This window comes from Nannospalax galili, unplaced genomic scaffold, assembly GCF_000622305.1.
Source record: "Nannospalax galili isolate Female #2095 unplaced genomic scaffold, S.galili_v1.0 scaffold335, whole genome shotgun sequence".
Classification (NCBI taxonomy): Eukaryota; Metazoa; Chordata; class Mammalia; order Rodentia; family Spalacidae; genus Nannospalax; species Nannospalax galili.
This window is the reverse complement of record NW_008337842.1, coordinates 2,578,676-2,603,406: the sequence shown is the minus strand read 5'-3', so window position 1 is coordinate 2,603,406 and position 24,731 is coordinate 2,578,676. Positions and strand designations below refer to the sequence as shown.

Below are 24,731 nucleotides of genomic sequence, written 5' to 3'. Positions count from 1 at the left end.
CCTGGCAGGCCTGGAACTCACAGAGATCTGCTTGTCTCTGCCTCCCGAGTGCTGGGACTAAAGACATGAGCCACCACACCTGGCTGATAATTTCTTTTTTTAGTAAAATACCTTTAAATGTTTTTAAAAAGATGTATTTATTTTTATTTTATGTATATGAGTGTTTTGCCTTTAAGTATATAAGTATACTGTGTGTGCAATGCCCTCCTAGGTCAACAGAAGGTGTCATGTCAAATCCCCTGGAACTGGAGTTACAGATGGCTGTCAGCTGCCCTGTGGGTACTGGGAATCGAACCCAGGTCCTCTTTTTAAAAACTTTTTGTTTATTATTATTTTTTATAGTTTTAAATTTATTTTTTGTCTTTTTGAGACAGAGTCTCTCTGTAGCCCTAGCTGGCCTGGAACTCACTATGTAGACCAGGCTGGCCTTGAACTCATAGAGATCCACCTGCTTCTGCCTCCTGAGTGCTTGGGATTAAAGGCATGTACCACCATATGTGTATGCATGTATTGCCTGCATGTATGTAAGTGCACCCATGTCATGCATGCTCATGGAGGTTAGAAGAGGACTTCAGATCCCCTGGAACTGGAGTTATGGATAGTTGTTATCCATGTGGATGCTGGGATTTGAACCCAGGGCTTCTGCAAGAACAGCCAGTGCTCTTAGCCACTGAGCCATCTCTCCAGCCCTGAACCTGGGTCCTCTTGAAGAGTAATAAGTGCTCTTAAATGTTAAGCCATCTCTTCACCACTAAAACCCACCTTTTACAGATAATTTGATAGTAATACTAGGAACTACAGAGAACTGAAGGTAAAACTCAAACAATAGAAAGTAAGGTAACAGGATATAAATCAACATATTCAGATCCATAGTGTATGTACTCAAACAGTATCCAATCAGAGAAAATAATGATAGAGAAAACCCCATTGCTGTTGTTGTAATTGTTTGGGCATAGGGTCTCCTCGTGTAGCTTAGGTTGACCTTAAAATCATGATCCTCTTGTGTCAGTGTCCTGACTGCAGAAACCTCTCTTGCAGTTGAGCAACACAGAAGATGGAATACTTATAATTGAACTTAACAAGAATGTGTGAAATCTATGTAAGGAAAACTTTAAAACACTTCTGAAAGAGACTCTTGAACAAATGGAAACATATCACCTGTTCTTATGACATTACTCAATGCCATAAAGATGTCAGTCCTCTCTAAGTTAATTTATATATTTAAGACAGTCCCACCAGTGCTGGCAGGATTGCTCATTATGTAAAGCCTGGCAACTGGAATTATAATCTCCAGGACTCACATGGTGGAAGGAAAGAACTGATTCCCACAAGTTGTCCTCTGACCTCCACATGCACCGCATGGTACACACAAACACACACACACACACACACACACACACACACACACACACACACACAAATATAATGAAAAAGATTGTCCCAATAAAAATCCAATCATCATTTTTAGGAAATTAGTTTGAAATTGATGTTCCTATGGAGAAATAAATAGACAAAAATAGTTAAGAAAATTTTCAGGGGGAGAGGTATAACCCTATCAGATATTAAGACCTACTACACAGAGCTGGGGATATAGCTCAGTTGGTAGAGTGCTTGCCTAGCATGTGTGAGGCACAGGGTTTGCTCCCCAGTACCACATAAATTGGGCATGCTCATCCTCAGATACCCAGTGAATGTGAGGCTAGCCTGGGTCTCTGTCTCTCTCTGTCTTTCTGTCTCTGTCTGTCTGTCTCTCTCTCTCTCTCTCTCTCTCTCTCGTGTGTGTGTGTGTGTGTGTGTGTGTGTGTGTGTGTGTGTGTGTGTGTGTGTGTGTGTTCCAACTCTTGGGATGCTGAGCAGGAAGACCAAGAGTTTGAGTCTCTAAACCTACACAGTGAGACTTTGTGTCAAAATACTCTCTGAGTAACACATTTTGGTGCTGGGGCCTGAGTAGATGTAAGTAATAAAGAATAGAAAGCCCAGAAATAGGCCCAAGAACTTATGGAAATTTAGTATGTGTTAAAAATGATATCAAATAATTGGGATTGAGTGGGACTACATTTCTATAAATGGATGCTAAGTGAGCAGTTAGCCATTTGGGAAACGATAAGTTGGAAATGTATTTCATATCACATTTAAGAATAAACTCCAAATGGATATAAGATCTAAAAGCAAAAAATGAAACCATACTAGAAAAAAAAACTAGAGAAAAATGAATGACTTTTTCTTTCACCTATTAATTCAGCGTTCTAACTATGACTCAAAATTTAGAGACTTAATAAAATCAATCAAACAGAAAACTCCAGGAAAACCTCACCATAAATGAAATGACAGCTCTTGAGCTGGGAAGTGTCTGCAACGTATATCAGCAAAGAACCTGTGTTCCGGATACTAGAGAACTCGCTTCCATTTCACTCACTGCTTCCTGTCTGTCAGGGCATGAGGAATCTCAGCCATTTTCTGTCACTGCAGTGAAGTCCACCTAATGTGCTTTCCCTGCACAGGCAGACTGCATCCTCTCACAGCCTAAGCCAAAACAAATCCTTATTCCTTTAAAAACAAAACAAAAAAACCCAAACTTTTTTAATAGTGGGGGTTACAGAGTAACCAAAAACTCTGGTGGAAAAATGAGAAAAAGGAACAGATCATTTATATGGATTATAATAAAAGATGAAGATATCGGGGCTGGAGAGAGGGCTCAGTGGTTAAGAGCACTGGCTACTCTTGCAGAGGACCTGGGTTCAGTTCCCCTACATGTCAGATAACAATTATCCATAACTCCAATTCTAGGGGACCAACACTGTCTTCTGATCTCCTTGGGAATTGCATGATACAGGTGCACTTACATACATGCAGATAATACACTCATACACAAAAAATTAAAAAATATATATATAAAATATGTCCCAAAACCTATGAAGAAGTTCAAACTTAATGTAATTAAAGAACTGGGCATGATGGCACACTCTTGTAATTGTAGGACTCAGAAGTTTTAGGATGGAGGATCAGGAGTTCAAGGTCATCTTTCAAGGCCATCTTTTAAGAACATAGGGAGTTCAAGGACAGCCTGGGCTGCATGAGATCCTGCCTCAAACAATAACAAAGACAGCAACAACAAAAAATTCAAACAACACTAAGATACCATTTCCTGCCTATCATATTGGTAAAATTTAGAAGTATGACAGTATATTTTGTTGATAAAGCTATGGCAAAATAGGTACTCTGATGCACTGGGGATGGGCATGCTAATGGGTACATGCCTCTTGACAAGGAATTTGATGATAAATATCAAATTACATACACACTTGCTTTTGATCCAGCAATCTTATTTCTTGACTCTACCCTGACAGTAGACTTTGGTCAGCATGAAATTACCTCTCTACAAACTTACTCCTTGTTTATTATTCCAAAATAGTATATTTACTGATAGATAAGACAGTGGTTGAATAAATCATGTATCTGCATGATAGAGCACTATATAGATCTCTGCAGACCAATGTAGAGTGAGTTCCTGGATGCAAATATTAAGTGAAATGAAAAAAAAAAAAGCAAAATGAAAGTGTTTCAACACTATAGCATTTAAAAATATTTATCAATTTTATTTTCTGTAAGTGTATTACCTGCATGTATGTAAGTGCACCTAAGCCATCTCCCTGTAGCCCCAGCTGTCCTGGAGCTCACTATGTAGACTAGGCTGGCCTTGACTCACAGAGAGCTGCCTGCCTCTGCCTCCCAAATGCTAGGGGATTAAAGGCATGCCACCATGCCTGGCTAGCATTCTAAAAATATTTTTATTTATTATTTTTATTTTATGTGTATGTGTATATCTCCTGCATGTAGGTAAGTGTGTCTGTGTCATGCAGTGCCCTTCAGAGGTCAGAAGAGTTGGATCCACTGGAACTGGAGTTATGGACGGTTGCCAGCTGCCATGTGGGTGCTGGGATTCAAACCTGGGTCTTCTGCAAGAGCAACTAGTGTTTTTAACTCCTGAGCCATCTCTCCAGCCCCTACTATAGTTTTTTTTTTTTTTTTTTTTTTTGGTCTTTTTTGAGACAGGGTCTCCCTGTAGCCCCAAGCTGTCCTTGAATTCACTATGTAAACCAGGTTGGCCTTGAATTCACAGAAATTCACCTCCCTCTGCCCCCCACCCCATGCTGGGGGATTAAAGGTGTGCCACAACTCCTGGCTAGCATTTTTTTTTACAAGAAAATATATACATAGCCATCTTTTTCCCTATGTATAAACTGGAAACAAAGGTTGTTTTCCTATAGGAAATAGGTGTGAATTGGTTTCAAAGAATGGAGGAAAGGGAATGAGGTAGGAACTATACAGAGAAATGATACTTCTCTGAATTTTTAAGTAGCTTTGACTTTTAGAACTGTTAATGCTTTGTTAACCCTCAAATAGCAATTGTTGCTCGAAAATATAGCAGAATATGGGGATGACCCAAAGCGGTTGGAAATGAAATTGTCTTCATTGCAAATGAATAACATAACTCTACTGAAAGGAGTAGAAAACAAAAGGACCAAGTAAGTAACTTCAGATTCAGTAGTTTGACTGTATACCGTAAGGCAAAAGACGAAACTGTGCAAGACAGTTGGCAGACTTCCTGATCTGCAAATCTGTTTTTCACAAGGTATAGATTTGTAAGTCCGAAACTACTATATTCTAGGATCAAGCAAATATATATAATATAAAGTAGATACTATGTGAATAGTGAGTCGGGTTTCTTATTGTTGGAAAAAGGATTTAAAAATAAGGAAAGGGGAAGTGAAGGATGAATGAACCCTGTGGTATTCAGTTGAGTTAGAAGAAGCATCAATATAATTTGTGGTACAAATTATATATAATTACCATATCACATATATGTGTGTCTCTATCAAAATAAGTCAACAGTGATAAGTGCGTATGCATACATGCATCTCATACTCTACTGAAAGAAACAGATTTATTTTTATTATATTTTTTACACTTATTATTATTATTATTAGTGTGTGTGTGTGTGTGTGTGTATGCATGCATGTGCCATGATGCATTGTGTGGAGGTTAGAGGACAACTTGCTGGAATCAATTCTCTCCTACCATGTAGGTTCTAGGAATTGAACTCAGATCCTCAGGCTTAAAGCAGGTGCTTTTACCCACTGAGCTGTCTTGCTGCCCTGAGAGGACCTGATCTTATCCCAAGGAGCAATGAGTATATGACACACCCAAATCTAAAAGGAACCAGAGGACTGACTGGGCATCGTGTGCACCTATAATCCTCCATTCTGGAGGCTGAGACAGGCAGATCACAAGTTTGAGGCCAATCTGGGCTATATAACAAGACCCTGTCTTAAAAAAAAATGGGGGTGGGGGGCTGGGGTGGAGTGGGGGAACCAGAATTCTTTTGAAAAGTAACAATAGCAAATTATTTGGTCTGAGAATCTTACATCCAAAAAGTTAGAAATCAGAGTGTCAGAAAGATAGTTGCACATTCATGATCCTGCCTGCATTATAGAATCAAGAGGTTGAAGCATCCCAGTTGTCCATCTATGAGTGAGTGGATAAGCTACGGTACGTATGTACAGTAGGACACTCTTTAGTCTTAAGTGTAAGGAAATCCTGTTGTGTACAACATGGATAAACCTTGTAGACATTCTATTCAGTAAAATAAAGCAGTCATGAAAAGAGAAGTGCCGTATGTATAATTCCACTAATACGAGGCACCTAAAGTAGTCATATTTGTAGAGACGTAAGGTAGAATAGTAGTTCCCAGAGACTGGGGATGAAGGACAATGTGGGGTTCTTTAAAAGCTACAGAATTTTTAGCATTGCAAAATTAAAAATGTCTATAGATGTTGCCCAACACTGTGAACATGCTTAGCATTACTGAAGTGTTTGCTTTAAATGGTTAAAATACTCAGGCAGGGTGGTACTGACCTGTAATCCCAGTACTTGGGAGATGAGGGCAGGAGGATTAGGGGTTTGAGGTAAGCCTGGCTACATAGTGAGACAGACCCTGTCTGAAAAAAAAGGAGGTTAGCAAGGCAAATTTTATGTTACGTTTTAAAAATAAATCACATGTAACTGAGAAAAGGCTCAGTGGTTAAAGAGCACTGGCTGCTCTTGCAGAGGACCCAGGTTTGGCTCCCAGCACCCACATGGCAGCTAACAACCATCCACAACTCCAGTCCCAGGGGATCCATCACTCTCTTCTGGCCTCTGCAGTGACTGCACAACATGGGTGCATGTATATGCATGCAGGCAAAAGACTCATACACGTAAAAAATATTTAAAAAGAAATCACAATATAGGGGCTGGAGAAATGACTCAGTGCTTATGAACACTTGCTCTTGCAGAGAAATGGAGTTTGGTTTCCAGCACCCACATTAAGTGGCTCAAACACTTATAACTCCAGCTCCAGGGGGATCCAGCATCCTCTTCTGGCTTCCACAGGCATGTATATACATGTGGCATACATTCATATAGACACACATGCATACACTAAAAATAAGAAATAATCTTTAAAAAAGACCTGTACATGTGATAATGATACAGGACCAATATGAAGGAATTCCAGCAGCCTCGCCACAATTTGAGTGGCATTGGCAATGGAGTAATGGCATAGAAATGTAAAATCACAAGCTCATACTAATATTAAAAATAAGCAAGGAAAAGAGAAAATTCACCATCACAGTAAGAATTCTAAATAAATAAGTACAGAATGAGTAATGGAGTTAGGACATCATTAGTTGGAGCCAGGCATGGTAGTGCATATGATATTCTTAGCACTTGAGAAGCTGAGGCAGGAGGACTGCTATGTGTTCAAGCCCAGATGGAATTACATAGTGAGGTCCTGCCTCAGAAAATTTTTGAAAATTATCACTTGGGAAACACCAAAGTAAAAATTGCTATAGGAAAGAAAAATCAATGGATATTAAATTTTAAATGGATGGGGAAAGGAGTAATGAGAAAAGGATATTTTTATAGTTTCTAAAGCATCTTCCCACAAGATGTTTATTATTTGTAAAGGGAAAATAGATTTACAATAGAGAAATCTAGCAGATACTACCTTAAACAAGTGACAGTAACCTCACCAATAATGTGATGTGTTGGCATCCTGTGATATTTAAGATGAGGCACTCAAGGGCTTACAATGTTTTAATTGCTCAGTCAGTAGAGTGCTGGCCTGGCATGCAAGAAGCCCTGGGTTTGATCCTCAGCACAACATAAAATCAGGTGTGCTGGCATGTGCCTGTAATCCTAACACTTGGAAGGTGGAGGCAGGAGGATCATGGTCATCCTTGGCTATATAACAAGTTCAAAACCAGCCTAGGATATATGAGGTCTTGTCTCAAAAAGAGGAAAAAAGTGCACTCAGAAGAGTACAGTGTTTTTGATAAAAAACTATAACCTAAATTTAATAATAAGGAAACTTCAGAAAACAACAACTATATAAATGTTCCTACCTCGAACCTCCATTTTTTTAGAGAGGGTCTCATGAATCCCAGTTGGCTTTGACTTGCTGAGTAGCTGAGGAGGACCTTGTACTTCTGATCCTCCTGCCTAAGTGCTGGGATTATAAGCAATTGTGACCATACCCAATTTATGCAGTCCTGGGGACTGGGCCCAGCACCTGTACATGCTAGGCATACACTTTACCAAGTGAGCTATGTCTCCAGCCCACGGTTTGTTTGTTTTTATGTCAGAACTTATTTCACAATGAAAATAGTAAATTTAAAAAAATAATCCTTAGGGCTTTTGAATGACCCCATCCGTGCGATCCAACAGTGATCTTGTGGGAACAAGGGGAAAAGAAAGAGAGAAGATGCTGAAGGGAAGCAGAGAGAAGTGTCTTGAATGAGGAAACCAGATATTCTTTTGAATTGCATTAGGTGCAAAGTGTCAGGATTTCAGGGGCTTTGGACCGGAAGGATGATTATTTTTGCAGGCTGATGAAGCACTCTGGCACTGAGCTACATCCCAGCCCTTTTTTCTGTTGTCTTGACACGCTGATAGATGGGGGAAACAGTTGTTTTGGTTGGTGTTTCTCACAGTCAAGTTGGCATACAGATTATCAGGATCCTGTTAAAATAGAAGTTCCGATTTGGTAGAGCTAGGGAACCGCTGAGAGTCTGTTTTTCCAGCAGGTTCCCAAGTGATGCTGATACTACTTGCTGAGGTCCACACTGAGTAGTAGAGAGCCTCTTAGTGTAAATCATTACACAAGGGACTCAAGCACTGGATGCGGAGGGGTGCTTTAGACCAAAGAGCATCCTGTGAGGTTTACAGAAGTCATTTAGCACTCAGAGATATATATTTAGGTGTGGAAAGAACTTTGCCTTGGGAGTTAAATTTGAATCCCGTATTAATGGTTCACTATCTGGGTGACCTTAAACAAGTTATTTTACCTTATTTTGAGTCTCAATGTTTAATCATCAGAGGAGATAGAATAACGCCTCAGCCAAAAAGATTAACTTTAGAGGAAATGTGCTTAAAACTTTTGATGCAGAATGGATGTTCTGGAAAGTGGTGGATGTTATCATGCTGATTAATGTGCATGAAAACTAGTTAGGAACTTCTAATCAGTTTTGCACCAGAGACAATTTATTTCTACTTTACAGCTAACGGAAGGCTAGGGTTACTTAAGTAGAAATTATCTTGACCTAATGAAATTTTTTTGTTTCTGTCTGTCCCTGCACAGTTAACTTTGGCAATAACTCAGGTCTAGGCCTGATGAAATGCAACAAATGCTTCACTGATTGAAACAAATATTTGTTGAGCATCTGTTACTCTGTGTCAAATAATTCTGAACCATTGTGAACCATGGTGACTCCCTGCAGAGTGTATTTCACACCTGAGCTCTTTTTTAAAAAAAAATATTTATTATTTTTATTTTATGAGTGTTATGCCTGCATGTAGGTAAGTGCACCCGTGTCTTGTAATGTCCCCCTGAGGACAGAAGAGGCTGTTGGATTCCCTGGAACTGGAGTTACGGACATGTGGGTGCTGGGATTCGAACCCTGGTCTACTGCAAGAACCCCCGGTCTACTGCAAGAACAGTCAGTGTTCTTAACTGCTGAGCCATCTCTCCAGCCCCACACCTGAGCTCTTTTGAGTTCATCTACCTCTCTGTCTCCTTTAGTCCTTACCCCTGAAACTTGGGTTTCATGAAGGCTGACTAATGTCCTCTCAGCATGCTATGCACTTGCCCCTACCAGACTGAAAGCTTATATGCATGTACACATGCATGAGTTTGCATATTTACCCATGCATGCTGTATACATGTATGCATATGTGCACACTTGCCTCTGTGTCTCTGTGTGTAGGCCAGAGGTTGATGGCAGTGTCTTCCTCTACCACTCTCCATGTTGTTGTTTTGTTTGCTTGATTGAGACAGGGTCTCCCTGTAGCCCTAGCTGGCCTAGAACTTACTGTGTAGACCAGGCTGGCCTCAATCTCACAAAGATCCTCCTGCCTCTGCCTCCAGAGTGCTGAGATTAAAGGTGTGCACCACCACACCCTGCTTCATATTTTGTTTTGGTGGCCAGTGGGCTCCTGAGATCTGCCTGTCTCTATTCCCAGCACTGGGATTACAGGTGTGTACCACCTTCTATGCTTTTTTATTTCCATATATATTTTAATTGAATTTTTGTGTATTTCATATAATACATCTTAATCATATTTCAGCCCCCTCCCCTATCTACTCTCCTATATTCCCCCCACCCCCCCCACGGATTTCATGCATTCTGTCATATATGTTAAGGCCTATGGAGTCAAATTTGTGTCCCCAGATGTCCCTTGATGCAAGTTCATCCACCGAAGTCTAGTCAGCCTATCTAACATCACTCCCTTAAAGAAGATCAACTCTCCATCACCCAGCAGTGAGCAGCTGCCAATAGTTCCTCAGCTAAGGTTGGGGTTTTTTGCCCATTTCCCCAATTCTATGGTGAGTTTTTGTCTGATTGAGTTTGCATGGGCCTTGTATATGCTGTCACCATTGCTATAAATTCATATAAGCAAGTTCTCAGAAGCCTAGAAAACTCTTTCCTTGTAGTCATCTACTACCCCTGGCTTGTACAATCTTTCTGCCCCCTCTTCCACAACGGTCCCTGAGTCCTGGGTGGGCGAGGTTTAATATAGGAGTCCTATCCAGGAGCTCACACACTGTAGTCTCTTATTCTCTACATTTTGGTCAGTTGTGGCTTTCTGTATTAATCACCCTCTGTTCAGTATAGAAACTTTGATGGTAAGAGTTGAGAGATGTATTAGTATTCTCTCTACCCTATATTCCATGAGCCTTAGGATCGAGGTTCCATTGTAGATGTGTCACAATGGAACACAATGGAGTAAGTGTATCTCACAGACACCTATTCTCTGTGTTTGACCAGTTGTGGAACTCTGTAAATAGCCTCCATCTGTTGCCCTCTTCTGGCCTCCACAGGCTTTGTACACATAGGTATTCTTACATACATTTAAGCAAAACACTCAAACGTGTAAGATAAAATAATTTTAAAACAACAGGTAGAGGGAGGAGCAGGAGTGAGAAAGCATGGTGCATTTGGGGAATGCATGTGGTCTGGACGGACTGAAGCATGAGGGCACATGGAGAAGTAGGGGGAGCTATGTGGTGCTCTGAGGTCTACTCTCATTGCACAGCCAAAGCACTGCTTACGGCAGAGCACAAGGCCTAGCACAGGGCAGACTTAAATGAAAGCTAAGCAAATGGGATTTGTCTTGAGGATAATGAGAGATCAAAGAAGAATTTTAAGCAGGAATGCTTGGAGGTGAATTACAGATGTTGGAAAGATGGCTCAGTTAAGAGTACTGGCTGGTCTTGCAGAGGACCCACATGGTGGCTAACAACCATCCATAACTGTAGTTCCAGGGGATCCGACACCCTCTTCTGACCTCCGCAGGCATTGCATGACATGGGTGTACTTATACACACGCAGGCAATACACTCATGCACATAGAATAAAAATAATAAAATATTTTTTAAAAATTAAAAAAGTGAGTTAAGGATGATATTAGACACAGGGAAGTTGAGCCAGATGTGGTGGCATATGCTTATAATTCCAACACTTAGGGGCAGAGGTTAACGTGGTTTACATAGTAAGCTCCACACCAACCAGGACTACATATTGAGACCTTATCTTAAAAACAAAATAAGTTGGGCATGGTGTTGCATGCCTTTAATCCCAGCACTCAGGAGGCAGAGGCAGGAGGATCTCTGTGAGTTCAAGGCCAGCCTGGTCTACATAGTGAGTTCCAGGCCTTCTGGGGCTACAGGCAGACCCTGTCTCAAAAAGACCAAAATGAACAAACAAACAAAAAACAAACTAAAAGCCAGCCATGGTGGCACATACCTTTAATCCCAGGACTCAGGAGACAGAGGCAGGCAGATCTCTTTGAGAGGCCAGTGTGGTCTACATAGTAAGTTCCAGGCCGGTTGGGGCCAAAGGGAGACCCTGTCTCAAAGATCCAAAATAAGTAAATAAATGAAATTTAACCAACCAATCAAATAAAAAAGATACAGGGAAGTTGGTTAGGAGCTTTGTGTTTTTATTTTATTTATTTTTGTCTTTTTGAGACAGGGTCTCCCTGTAGCCCCAGCTGTCCTGGAACTCACTATGTAGACCAGGCTGGCTTTGAACTTACAAAGATCTGCCTGCCTCTGCCTCCCAGGTGCTGGGATCAAAGGCGTGCGCCACCATGCCCAGCATGTTTTTATTTTAAGACAGGTGCCATATGGTCTCAGACAGGCTATATAACTGAGGATGACCTTGAACCCCTGATCCTCCTGACTCTACCTCCTAAGTGCTAGGATTATAGGCATGTTATCACCATGCCCTAATAGGAGTTTTTACATAAACCAGCTACTCAGATCTCACAGTTTCACAGTTATTCCTTTCTTTTTTTTTCTTTTGAGACAGTGTTTCCCTGTAGCCCCAGCTAGCCTGGAACTCGCTATGTAGACCAGGCTGGCCTCGAACTCACAAAGACCTGCCTGCCTCTGCCTCCCAAGGGCTGGGATTAAAGGTGTGTGCTACCACGCCCGACATCTCACAGTTATTCTTAATGCCTTTTCTGTTCTTAACTCATTTCTTTAGACTAGAGTGTTCCCTCCAGAGGTGCTCTTTGCCCAGCTGCTCTAGGCAGTACTTTGTGCAATAAAAGCAGACCTTGGGGCATTATATAGCTCAGCTGGTCTCTGAGGATAGGTGTCTGGTCCATATTAGGCAAAAGGTACAGCTGTCTCTATTCTGCAATGAGTTGGATAGCAAGAGGCCTTTATAATAGCATGGACAACATTTTTAAAATGGAGGTAATACTGGCTTTTGTGGTGCCTTTTTGAGAATCCAATTAAAGGATGATGGTGATGACAGTAATACGTACCATTTGATAAGCATCAGTTTCATGTTAGGCCCTGAGCCAGTACAGTCACTGACAGTTAAACAGAGATACAGCTTAGGGGTAGACCTAGCAGGTACCAGGCTCAATCCCTAGTACCACAAATACAAAACAAAACACCAGAAATAGTGTTTAGCTCATAACAAGTACTCAGTAAATGTTAGATTCCTCCTCACACTTCCTCCTGATCATTGCAGTCCCTGCAGTTTGTCAGTAGCTGATAAATCACCACCCTAGCTCTGTTTCTCAGTGACTATTTCCAAAAATCAACAGAGAAACTAATGAAGATTTAATTTGCGCTCAGAAAAGCAGCCAGTAATTTCCAGCATCCTTTCAATTAAGGAAGTACTTGAGACTTAGAAACAAACCGTACTTTAGCCAAATTATAATTTAATATAATTAGCCCTTGAACTTAATTTTTAGGTTCATGGTCTTAGGCTGTTACAGAAACCAGATGGAGCCATTGCCTGGACTGTGTGGCATTGTTCAAGTGTTATTTAGATATGAATACCCATCTTCTGACTAAATAATCAGAATAAACATCTTAATACAAAATCTTTTTAATGGACAAAATAGAATAATTGTGTGAGGTTCAGAATGAGTTAGTTAGTTGTCCCAGCCAAGAAGCCTGAAAGGTTTCTGGTTGCACAAGAGCCCTAACTTTGTATGAAGTAAACCTTCTTGGTTTTCAAGACCACTGTTTACCATATTCTTTCCTCTTCCTTCTCTGTGTCAGTCGTATGTCATCAGATCCTCTTTGACAATATAAAACACAGATGCAAACTAACTCTGTAGCCATCCTGGGATTATGGGCTCAGGATAGTAAATCTTGCCTTCATTGTGAGATGAGTTCACGTGTCTCTTTTTGAAGAAAGGAGCTATGGGAGAGGCAGCCCTGAGCTTGGCTCGTTGCTCATTTCTGGTTCTACAATATTAATTTGTAGGAGTGTCCTGGACCATTGGGCATAAAGTACATGAGGGGTTGTGATTGCAAAACATGGTGGCTTGCTGGCAGCAGTGTCTGAACCCAAAATCTGACTGGGGTCCTAGGCCCTGCCTTTATCCCTGGAAACAGCAAAACTCAAGAAAAAGTGAGAGCCACAGCTCCAGAAACATTTATCCCCTGTCTATGTCTACAGTGTGGAACAAGTCAGAGGTTAGCTTATCCCCAGAGATTAACATAAAACTATAGAGATTTTGGAGCATGCTCTGGATCCGATCATGAGATCTCTTCTTTCTTGTCTTAAAACCTCTTTCTCCTCCTCCTGGGTATAGATTGCCCACTTATACCTCACCGTCTCATGCTGCCTTAAAGGGTACAGGATGGGGATAAGGTAGATTCGTCATTGTCTTTCCACCTTTTATTTTCCAGCAACAGCTTCAGGCCTATGTGGCCTGGGTGAACGCCCAGCTGAAGAAGAGGCCGTCGGTGAAGCCTGTGCAGGACCTACGACAGGATCTCCGAGATGGGGTGATCCTGGCCTATCTCATCGAGATTGTTGGTCAGTTGGCCTGGGACTCTGACACTAGTGTAAACCAGAACATGGCCATCTTTTCTCTCTATAGGCCTTTCAAAGCAGGTTTTTCTTCCTTTAAAATACATGGCAATAGAAGTAGAGAAGACCTAAAATACTTGCCCGAGGTTACGTCATTTACTTATTCATTGATCAACACTGTGTGCCAGGCACTGTATTATATTTGGAAGATGTTAACCCCATCAGTGCTCTCAGGGTTCCCAATCTAAATTGGAAAGACTGGAAAGTGAAGTCAATTTTATTTATGTGTTTGGTATTCTGATGGAGAAAGCACAGAGGGGAATATGGTAGAAAAGACATCCTGCCTAGTTTTAGGGGTTCAGGAACAGCTGACCAGAAGAACTGATGTCTCAACTGAAACCTGCCAGAAGAATTAATGTCTAAGTGGGGAACCTACCAAAAGAACTGATACCTAAGCTAAAAACAGGAAAGGAAGTAGTATCCAGGCAAAAAGAGGAAATGTTACCAGCCAAAGAACTTGTGATACCAGGAACCATGTGCTTCATGAAAAGGTTTTTCATCTTCAATTTGAGGTATTATTCTTATTAGATGGTCCTCCAGCTTTATAGCCTTGGTGTTTGTCCATAGCTCTGTCATCATTTTTCGCATTGACTGGTAATTTGTTGTGTTAAAGACTGAGCTCTTGAAGAATATTATATACGATAATTTGTTTTTCTGTTTCCACACAATTCCAAACCAAATATTCAAATTAGGCTCTCCAACATTTATTATTATGTAAGTCAGCCAGCCTTGCTTGGAGTCCTTGAGGGATGTGGGCTCGCAGGTGTATGGAAAAAGCAGGTTTGCAGCAGGCAGTGTATTCATGAATACCTTTTTGAGATAGCTCATGGTATCAGAGTACTCATTCATAATGATATAACAATAGCAGTGGTACTTGTAGCTAAGACTGAACATTTTTCTATTTTGTTAAACTTTATTAAACCATCGTACCCTTAGGAAACAGATGCTTTATCCTCATTTTCAGGAAACAAAAGGGAGGATTTATAAAAAAGTAACGGGTACTTGTATGTTCCGAACAAAATAGCCAAGCCCACTACTTTGATTTATTTGTGATGTGGGTTTGAATACAGGTAAGTGTCTCTTATCCAAAATGCTTGGGACCAAAAATGTTTCAGATGTTGGATTTAAAAACAATTTTGGAATATTTGAATAGAGATGGCCACTTAAAATTAAGCATTACTAATCTGAAAATCCAGAGTGAAATGACTTCAAATCAAAAAATTTTAAGCACTAGTATGATGCTTTAAAAGTTTCAGATTTTGAGCGCGTGTGGTGGTACACGCCTTTAATCCCAGCACTCGGGAGGCAGAGGCAGGTGGATCTCTGTGAGTTCAAGATCACTCTGGTCTACATAGCAAGTTCCAGGACAGCTGGGGCTGCAGGGAGACCCTGTCTCAAAAAGACAATAAATAAATAAATAAATAAATAAATAAATAAATAAATAAATAAATAAAAAAAAATAAAACTTTTCAGATTTTGTCATATTTGTGATTTCAGAGTTTTGAATTAGGGATGCTTAACCTTCACTATTTTACTGATGAGGCTTACAAGATTAAACAATTTCACAAGGTCACATTATTTTAAGTATCAGAGTAAGAGGTACAAACCTAGATCTCCTTTAATTCAAAGGCCATTTTAAACACTTAATTTTTTTTTGCCTATTTAAATAGGTTATATGTGGACTGGTAGGAAATCTAGGTGGTACAAAAGGATTAAAAGCCTTTTCTCTATGTCTGGCTCTTCATCGCCTAATGTGTTAGTTACTTGTGTTTGTGACAAAATACCCTGACAAAAGCAACTTGAGGAAGGAAGGGTTTCTTTTGGCTCACAGTCCAAGGGGAAGTGCACTGAGGTAGGAGGGAAGCTTGAGGTAGCTGGTCAAGATGCATCTGGAGTCAGGAAATAATGATGTTGGGTACTCGACTCACTCTCTGCTTTTCATGCAGCCCAGGAGCCAAGTCTAGGGATTGGTGCTGCCCACTTGTAATGTGTTTCTTCCCACCTCAATTAACCTAATTAAGATAGCTCCTCATAGGCATAGACAGAGGATAAACTAATTTAGATAACCCCTCATAGGTGGGCCCAGTGACTTGTCCCCTAGGTGATTCTAGGTCCTGTTGATAATCAATATTAGCCTTCACAGCTGCCCATTCTTCATTCCGGAGACAGCCAAGGTTAATAGTGTCTTGCAGTTCCAGAGGTGTTCTCTGCATCTGGAAACAGTATTAACACGTAGTTTTATTTTCCTAAGACACAGGGTTTTTTTGCGGGGGGGCTCTTTTTTTGAGACAGGGTCTTCCTGTAGCCCCAACTGGCCTGGAACTCACCGTGTAGACCAGGCTGGCCTTGAACTCACAGAGATCTGCCTGCCTCTGACTAAAGGCATGTGCCACCACACCCAAGACACAGGTTTTAAACTCTGAGTATATTTGTGTGTGTGTGTGTGTGTGTGTGTGTGTGTGTGTGTGTGTGTTTGCCTGTGGTTCTGGAAATTGAACTTGGCCTTGAATGTGCTAGGCAAGCACTCTACAGGGTATATCCCCAGCCTGAAACACTGCTTTCTATTGTAACTTTGCTATATAAAATAACATCATAGGGGCTTTGGAGTTGACTCAGTAGTTAGAGCACTTGCTGTGTAAGCATGAGAACTGTAGTTTGAATCCCCAGCATGCCTGTAGTCCCAGCACTCAGGAGGCAGAGGCAGGCAGATCTCAGTGAGTTCAAGGCCAGTCTGGTCTATAAAGTGAGTTCCATGACAGCTGGGGCTTCAGGGAGACCCTGTTTCAAAAAGACAAAACAAACAAACAAACAAGCAAGCAAACAAACAAAACCTTTTACCCCCAAGCTGCAGGGGATGGAGACAGGAGGATCACCACGGCTTGCTGACTGTCAGCTTAGCTCCAGGTTCAAAAGGAGACCCCCATCTCAACAGAATAAGACATAGAGTAACACGGCAGGATACCCAATTTCCTCCACATACACACCCATGCACACTCATGTGTGCATATATCACATACATCACATATACCCACACACATAACAGCAAAAAAGAAAGACCCTCAAGGTCTCTTCCCAAATTTGTATGTTTAGCCTTCAGCTTTTCCTTGTGTTCCAGCCATGAGTATACAACTTGCTACTTGAATGTCTCACATGCAGTGAATCAGAGCTTTTCCCCCATCAATGTATATTTTTTTGAATTTTTGTGCATTTCAATACATCTTAATCATATTATTTCCTTTCCCACAAGGAGCACAAAGTGCTATCATTCACCCACTTGTTTTCTGTTTTGTTTTATTTTGTTAGTTTTTTTTTTTTCTTTTTTGAGACAGGTCTCACAATGTAGCCCTTACTTGGAACTTAGTGTGTGCTATGTAGACCAGGCAGGCCTCAAATTCATAGAAATCCATGCGCCTCTGCCTCTTGGTGCTAGGATTAAAACCATGTTATTTGGGGTTGGAGAGATGGCTCAGTGGTTAAGACTCCTGGCTGCTCTTGCAGAGGATCAGGGTTTGATTCCCAGCACCCACATGGTGGCTAGCAACCTCCTGTAACTCCAGTTCTAGGGGATCTGATGCCCTCTCCTGGGCTCTTCAGCCATTGTACGACGTGGGTGCACTTACATACACGCAGAACAGAACACTCACAGATAAAATCAAAATCAGTAAGTCAAAATTAAAACTGTGCCACCACACATGGCCTTTTCACCCACTTGGTAAAGCAGAACACTTAAAAGTTATTCTTTCTTTAAAAAAATATTTTATTATTTCTATTTTATGTGTATGAGTGTTATGCATGTAGACAAGTGCACCTGTGTTGTGCAATGCCCACGGAGGACAGAAGAGGCTGTCAGATCCCCTGGAACTGGAGTTATGGACAGTTGTTAGCTGCCCTGTGGGTGCTGGGATTTGAACCCCAGTCTTCTGCAAGAACAACCAGTGTTCTTAACCACTGAGCCATCTCTCTAGCCCCAAAAGTTATTCTTGATTATTTTCCTCCCTCCGTGTGTCATACCCAATCCTTAACATGTACCATCTGCTTTGTATTCAAAATACGCTCAATATCTGGCTTTTTGTAAGCCATTCTCTTCCACTTTAAGCCAAAGCATCCTTATCTCTTACCTTGAGAACTTTCATTATCTTTCTGACTAATCTGTTTCTTCCCTCAGGTAATCTATATCCACACACTGTCAGCTTTGGAAAACACAAACTAGATAATATTTATTGCCTTGTCTGAAAGTCCTCACTGGCTTTTCTTTACCTTTAGAATGAAATTCGGATGCTTTCCTGGGACTGACTCCTTGCTACCTCTTCTTTAGCCACACTGGTATTTTTTCCTTTGAGACAGGGCCATGTAGTCCAGGCTAACCTAGAACTTGCTGTGTAGCTGAGGGTAATTTTGAACTCCTGATCCTCCTGTCCTAGCCTCCCAAGTGCTAGAATGACAGGAATATGTCACATGACCAAATAAGCACATTGGCCTTGTTGACCTTCAGATGGGTTGAGCTAGTCCTACCGCGGAGTTTGTCTCTATGGCTCCGTAGCCTGGTATGTGTCTCCCTTACATCTAAATAGCTCTTATTCAGACTTTACAAATATATTACCAGAGAAGACCTTTAGTTTTTTTCTTCAGTATTTATCTTTACCCAGAATTATATTGAACATTGACTTCTTGCTACTTTGTTATCTTCCATCACTATAGATGTAGACTGTGACGGAAGGGACTTTGTTTACCTTGTTCACTACGCTGTACTTCCTAGAACAGTATCTGGCACACAGTGGGTACTCAATGAATATTTGTTAAATGAATAAATATGCACACAGTATCTTCACAGAACTGTGGGTTTAGGTTAAAGAACAGAGGCCCACCAAAAGGCTTTCATTTTCCTCTTCCTCAGCCACTTCCTCTGATACACATACTAGGGCTTAACTCACTTATGTGTTTATGGATAAGTTTAGTGTTCTCATCCACTATTCCCTTCCCTTGTGCCTGACTGCCATAAAACCTTGATAATATTCTTCCTATGACATTATGTGTTGTTTTCCTTCCCCAACAGCAGGAGAAAAGTTGAGTGGGGTGCAGCTGAGTCCCAGTAACCAGCAAGAGATGAAGAGTAATGTGGAGAAAGTGCTGCAGTTTGTGACTTCCAAAAAGATTCGTATGCACCAGACTTCAGCTAAAGGTTAGGACCTCATCCCATCCTTGGGGGGAAGAATCCCCTTAGCTGTACGGGCACTGAGCAGTCTTAGAAGCCCCTTTGGCACATAGCCAGGGGTCTGACTGAAGTAGGGTTAGGCTCACGGGCTTGGATCGTTTTTCCATAAAGGTAAGTATCCTCTTGGAACAGAGTGATTATCAAAATCCCAGTGCTTCAGAAGCCTTGCAGGAGGTAGACGTTCTCCATTCATGCTAATTAAATACAGGTTTGCTTGAGTGTGTGTGTGTGTGTGTGTTTGTGTGTGTGTGTGTGTGTGTGTATAAAATTGATGATACAAGAAGAAATGACAAAATTGAGATATTAATTTTAGAATGTCTCATTTAAGTTATCAAGGACGAAGACAGATTACTTTCTCAAATTCCTTGGGCTTTATGATCAAGTACTGTTTCAAACCATCTTAATTTAATGCTTTTTCCCTTCAATTTTCTAGAAGAAACTATTTTTATTTCATACTTTCCCTTCTCCCTCTCCCTTTCCTTCTCCATCTTCCCCTCTCCTCTTTTCTTCCCTTTTCTTAGAGTCTCGTGTAGCCCAGCTGGCTCTGAAACTGTTTTGTAGCCAAGGATGACCTTGAACTTGTGATCCTCCCACACCTACCTCCTGAGTGCTGAGATTATAGGATTGCATCACCACACTGGCGCTGGAGGAGGAACCCAGAACTTTGTGAATGTTAGACAAGCACTCTACCAGCTGAGACACAGCCCACGACACATCCCCATCCCTGGTCTTGTTTTGTTTTTGAGACAGGAACTCACTGTCCTTCCTGGTTAGTCTATAACTTGCTATGTTCTAGACTAGCCTTGAACTAATAGTGATCCTCCTGCCTCTGCCTCCTGACAATTGGGATTACAGATGTACACTACACCCAGCTTAAATGGAAAATATTTTATAGCTTTTCACTTTTTGGCAGTGAGACTACTTCAGGCAGGACAAAAGGACCTCCACATGGAGTCTTCTGCAGTGGCACAACCCAGTATGTTGGCCTAGCTGTGAGGAAGGAGCCATGTAGAGGTCCTTAGAAAATGTAGGCTCCTGCAGGGTGTGGTGGTACACGCCTTTAATCCCAGCACTTTAATCCCAGGCAGAGGCAGGTGGACCTCTGTGAGTCTGAGGCTGGCCTGGTCTCCATGGCGATTCCAGGCCAGCTGGGGCTACAGCAGGGAGACCCTGTCTCAAAAAGACATATATATATATATATATATATTCCCTCTTCCTCTTGGTGCTTTTCTGGAACTGACTAGATCAGGTTCTGTTTCAGCACCAGCTTCCAGGTCTGTTCCCTGTGGGTCCAACAAGAATGAGGGTGGGAGGGAGCCCTTTCATGTTGGATTATTGGTGTTCTGTGTGTTTGAAATTATTCAGGTGAGAAAATACTGACCATTGAGAGCATCAGGTAGAAGCGATCAAATAATCCTTTTCATGCTTTGTTCATTTGAAAGGCTATGAAGTCAAACAAATGGAATTTTACCCATATCCTGTGTTAACTTTCAACAGTCCTTTCACTCTGTGTGTATGTGCGTGTGTGTGTGTGTGTGTGCACATGTTTCTTTTTTTCTAGGACAGAATTTAGAGTGCCATGATAAATCTTTGATCTGGTCCCCATGTGGAGTGGGCTTGGGGATCTGGCCCAGTAAAGTGGGCTATTTTGAGGGAACACTGCCATTCAGGGCATCATTGTCTTTACCTGGAGAAGCTCAACAGTTTCCTAATTAGTCCTGCTGCATTGACTTTGTTCTCCTTCTCCCTTCTGTTTTCCCCACTGCAGCCAGCATGAACTAAAAGCACATGTTACTGTGCTGTTGCATATCTGAAAGCCCTTTGGACAGAATCCTGCATCTTTCCTATTGCTTAGCCTGTCCCATATGACCCAAACTCTGATGCCTCTGCTGCCTCACCCTTCCCTTCTTCCCTTGAGCCCTAGGGCTCTGGCTATGATGAATTTCTTTTATTTTCTTTACCACAGTATTGGATCATAGACATATAATGCAAGTCAAATAGGAACTTAAAAGCTTCCAGAAACCACATTATAAACAGGAAGATCTGAAATTAATTTTAATAATATATTTTATTATAGCCATTTTAAGGATATATTTTAATATAGCCAGAATATGATAACTTTACTATGAAATCAATATAAAAATTTATTGAGGCTGGGCATGGTGGCACACACCTTTAATGCCTGTACTTAGGAAGCAGAGACAGGCAGATCTCTGTTAAGTTTGAGGTCAACCTGATCTACATAGTTTAGTTCCAGGCCAGCCAGGGCTACATAATGAGATCCTGTCTCAAAAAAAATAAATTTATTGAGATATTTTGCATTCTATTTTTATACTGCCTGTTTTGCATTCTTGTGTGTATATTAAGTATTTACTTAACACTTACACTACTATACCTACAGCATATGTCTATTGAGAGTAGTGACATCTGAAGTGTTCCATAGCTCTGTGTGGCTTGTAGCTCTCATTACAGACAGCACAGCCCTGTTATGCCGACCTCTCACCTCCAGACCTTCACACCTACTGTTCCTTCTTCCTAGGTTTTCCCTTCCCTCTTCTTAGCTAATAAAACACCATTCTCTACCCAACTCAACTGAGGATTCACTTCCACTAGGAATACATCCTTGAACCCTCTAAGATATCTCCAACATGAGCTCCTAAAGATCCCTGTACCTCTCTTATCCAAGTACTTTATTATCATATTTTGGTTTAACTGCTTTTAACCCTTCTGAGCCCCATGTTGAACTTGGTTTTATGAGAACAGAGCCTTTGCCTGCCTTGTCTCTATTAGCAGTAATACATATTAAATGCATCATTCCACTGCTGCTACCTCTCAGCACCTTTTGGTCTGTCTTCTCCTTTAGATATTGTGGAAGGAAACCTGAAGTCCATCATGAGGCTGGTCCTTGCCTTGGCAGCTCATTTTAAACCTGGTTCTAGCAGGACAGTGAGCCAGGGAAGGGACTCCAGAGCCACTGTGCAGAGTCACCAACCGCACTGTGCCACTGCTATGGCCCAAGGAGCAGCTGCTGCTCTGGCTGACGTGTGCCATGACATGTCACGGTCAGGACGGGATGTCTTCCGATACAGACAGAGGTAAGGGTAAAAGTCCAGAGAGGGGACCTGATACTTGTCTCTGGATTTCTTCACTTAGATAATATAGTGCTGTAGATGGAAATACCAACTGATCAGTCCCACACTGCAGAAAAGATCACAGACTAGTAGTAGAGGTTTGGAAAAGTATGCCTAATCAGAGAAGCTCGGTTGGTTTTGGCCTCATGCATGCTAGGCAAGAGCTCTACCAGTAAGCTACAGCCCCAACTTTCTTTTTATTTCCTTTTTGAGACAAAGTCTTATGAAATAGCCCAGGCTGGCCTTGAACTCACTCTGTACCCCAGGCAGGCCTTGAATTTAGGATTCTCCTGTCTTAACTTCCTGAATAGCTGAGATTACAGGCCCATACCAGCAAGCCAGGCTCAACTCTTTCTTTTGAGATGTTTACTCTGCAGCTAGCAGAATGTAAGGAGCCATGTGTGTAAGTTTGCTCTGGTGCCCAAATTTAAATATATGCGGCTGGCATGGCATGTTTTCTTCACTGGGATATATGTAGTCCATCTGGGGGAGTCTATACCCTGGAAAGTATCCAGAAGGCCAAGCTGCCCTGTAAATTCATGGCAGAAAGTGCTTTGGGATTGTGTAGTCGCTGAGAGAGGGCATGACCTCAAGATGTTGGAGAGATTGGTGACCCTGAGGTGTTGCAGAGATTGGTGAAATCACTTTTTTTTTTTTTTGCATCTGCCTCGCCTACTAAGTTATATGCCTTTGGAGAGAAGGTTTTGCCTTATTCACTTCTAAATTGTGTGTGTGTGTGTGTGTGTGTGTGTGTGTGTATGTGTGTGTTGTAACAAGATCTTGCTATGTAGCCCACCAGACTCATGATCCTTCTGCCTCTTCTGAATGCTGGAATTACAAGTATGTGCCACACTGCCTGCCTGTCTTTTTCATCTTACCTGTAGTGCACAGTGAACTGCAAGGAATCAACTTACAGAGCTGGCCTGAACTGTAGGACTAACATCGTCTCCTTTGCTGGTGCCCCCTGGCTTTAGGAACAGCAGCATGGATGAGGAAATCGAGAACCCATACTGGAGTGTGCGGGCGCTGGTGCAGCAATATGAAGGGCAGCAAAGGTCCCCATCTGAGTCAAGCTGCTCCAGGTAAATGTGACTTTACAGCTTTACTCCTACAGTACTAGCAGAAAGCGGCATTCTTGGGGATTCTAAGCTTCAAGTAGCAAGATCACAAACAATAGGGTACCTGTGGGGTTGGGCCTGTGCAGCTCAGTGGTAGAGTGCTTGCCTTGCCAGAAGCCCTGTGTTCAGCCCTCCAGTACTGAAAAACAAAAGGCATCTAGCCCGTTTTGGGTTCCTTAGTTTATATTTGGCATTAAAGGCCAGTCCTCAGCACTGCCTGTGGGTTTGTGTTAACAAGAGGGTGGAGTAGGGTGCTGATGAATTTCCCATACTGAAACTGCAGAGGCCCAATGACAATGCTTAGCTATGACCACATGGGGGCATGACTGGGACCTCGGAGAGCCCAGTCCAGTAATTCTGACATTTCTCTATTAGCTATCAGGATTTGTGGTAGCCAATTCTATGACACTGTCCTGAAGCCTGAGTGTAACTCTTTAGTTACAGCCCCAGAAGGCTGGAAAAGGCTCCCGGCAAGAGCGGAAATGGTTCAGAACTGTCTGACGCAATAGTGTTTCTACATTCATTTATAGAGCTGGGAATTGGGGCACATTAGCATGCATTTGAGTGGGCTGTGGGTGTTTGTGACTCTAGTTGAGCAGTCTACTTCTCTTACAGCCAAAGGCAGAGACCAGAACAGGACACTTTGCTCTAATAAAAGCCTGACCAATGCCAAGTATAGTGACAGAAAAAGATGACTTTCCTGGCTCATGAAAATTATGCTCCTATAAACACAACTCAGATCACATTAGCTTACTTACTAACATTCTGATGTTCTTTTCTCTTCTACTAAACCCAGAATAGTCTGCTCTATTTAAGTCTAAACATGCTTTTTGTCCCTAATTTTGCATATCTTTGTTTTCTTCCTCCTGTTTTTTTCCTTACACACTTCCATTACATTTTGACAGACCATTCCCTAATTTATTGGGGTCCTATGGAACTTTTCCCAGCATCTTAATATAGTTCAATCTTAGCAAAAGTTTTACGTTTAGTAGGTGTGCTTTCTATTTCTAAAATGCATATATAATATAAAAACCATTAAACATTTCAAAGTGTTCATTTCTGTATCCTTTATTACCTTTATAGTGTTGTGTAAACATTTCTATCTGGTTAGAAGACCTCTTGACTAGCCTCAAAAGAAAATTGCACTCATGGAGCCATAGGTGTGCTTTTAATGAGACTCTAAAATTGCTTCTTTGCCTGCTGTTTGGACTAGCTACCACTTGGTACAGCATCAAAAGCTGTTCTGATATATAATGAGGTCTTTTACATCCTGCATATCTGCTGGCCTTTGGCTATCCTGAGCCTGATAGTGTCCGTAAGTTAG

General features: G+C 41.6%; 1 protein-coding gene across 2 annotated transcripts in view; it reads left to right on the top strand.

Moving 5' to 3' along the window:
• Positions 1-24,731, top strand: part of Dixdc1 (DIX domain containing 1) — a 104,384-nt gene that overhangs the window by 40,548 nt on the left and 39,105 nt on the right. For both annotated transcript variants that reach the window (XM_008832791.3, XM_008832790.3), the window contains 4 exons: positions 13,763-13,892; positions 19,000-19,125; positions 22,022-22,253; positions 23,264-23,371. In XM_008832791.3, coding sequence (XP_008831013.1) covers positions 13,763-13,892; positions 19,000-19,125; positions 22,022-22,253; positions 23,264-23,371 — 596 coding nt within the window. The remainder of the gene's footprint in view (positions 1-13,762; positions 13,893-18,999; positions 19,126-22,021; positions 22,254-23,263; positions 23,372-24,731) is intronic.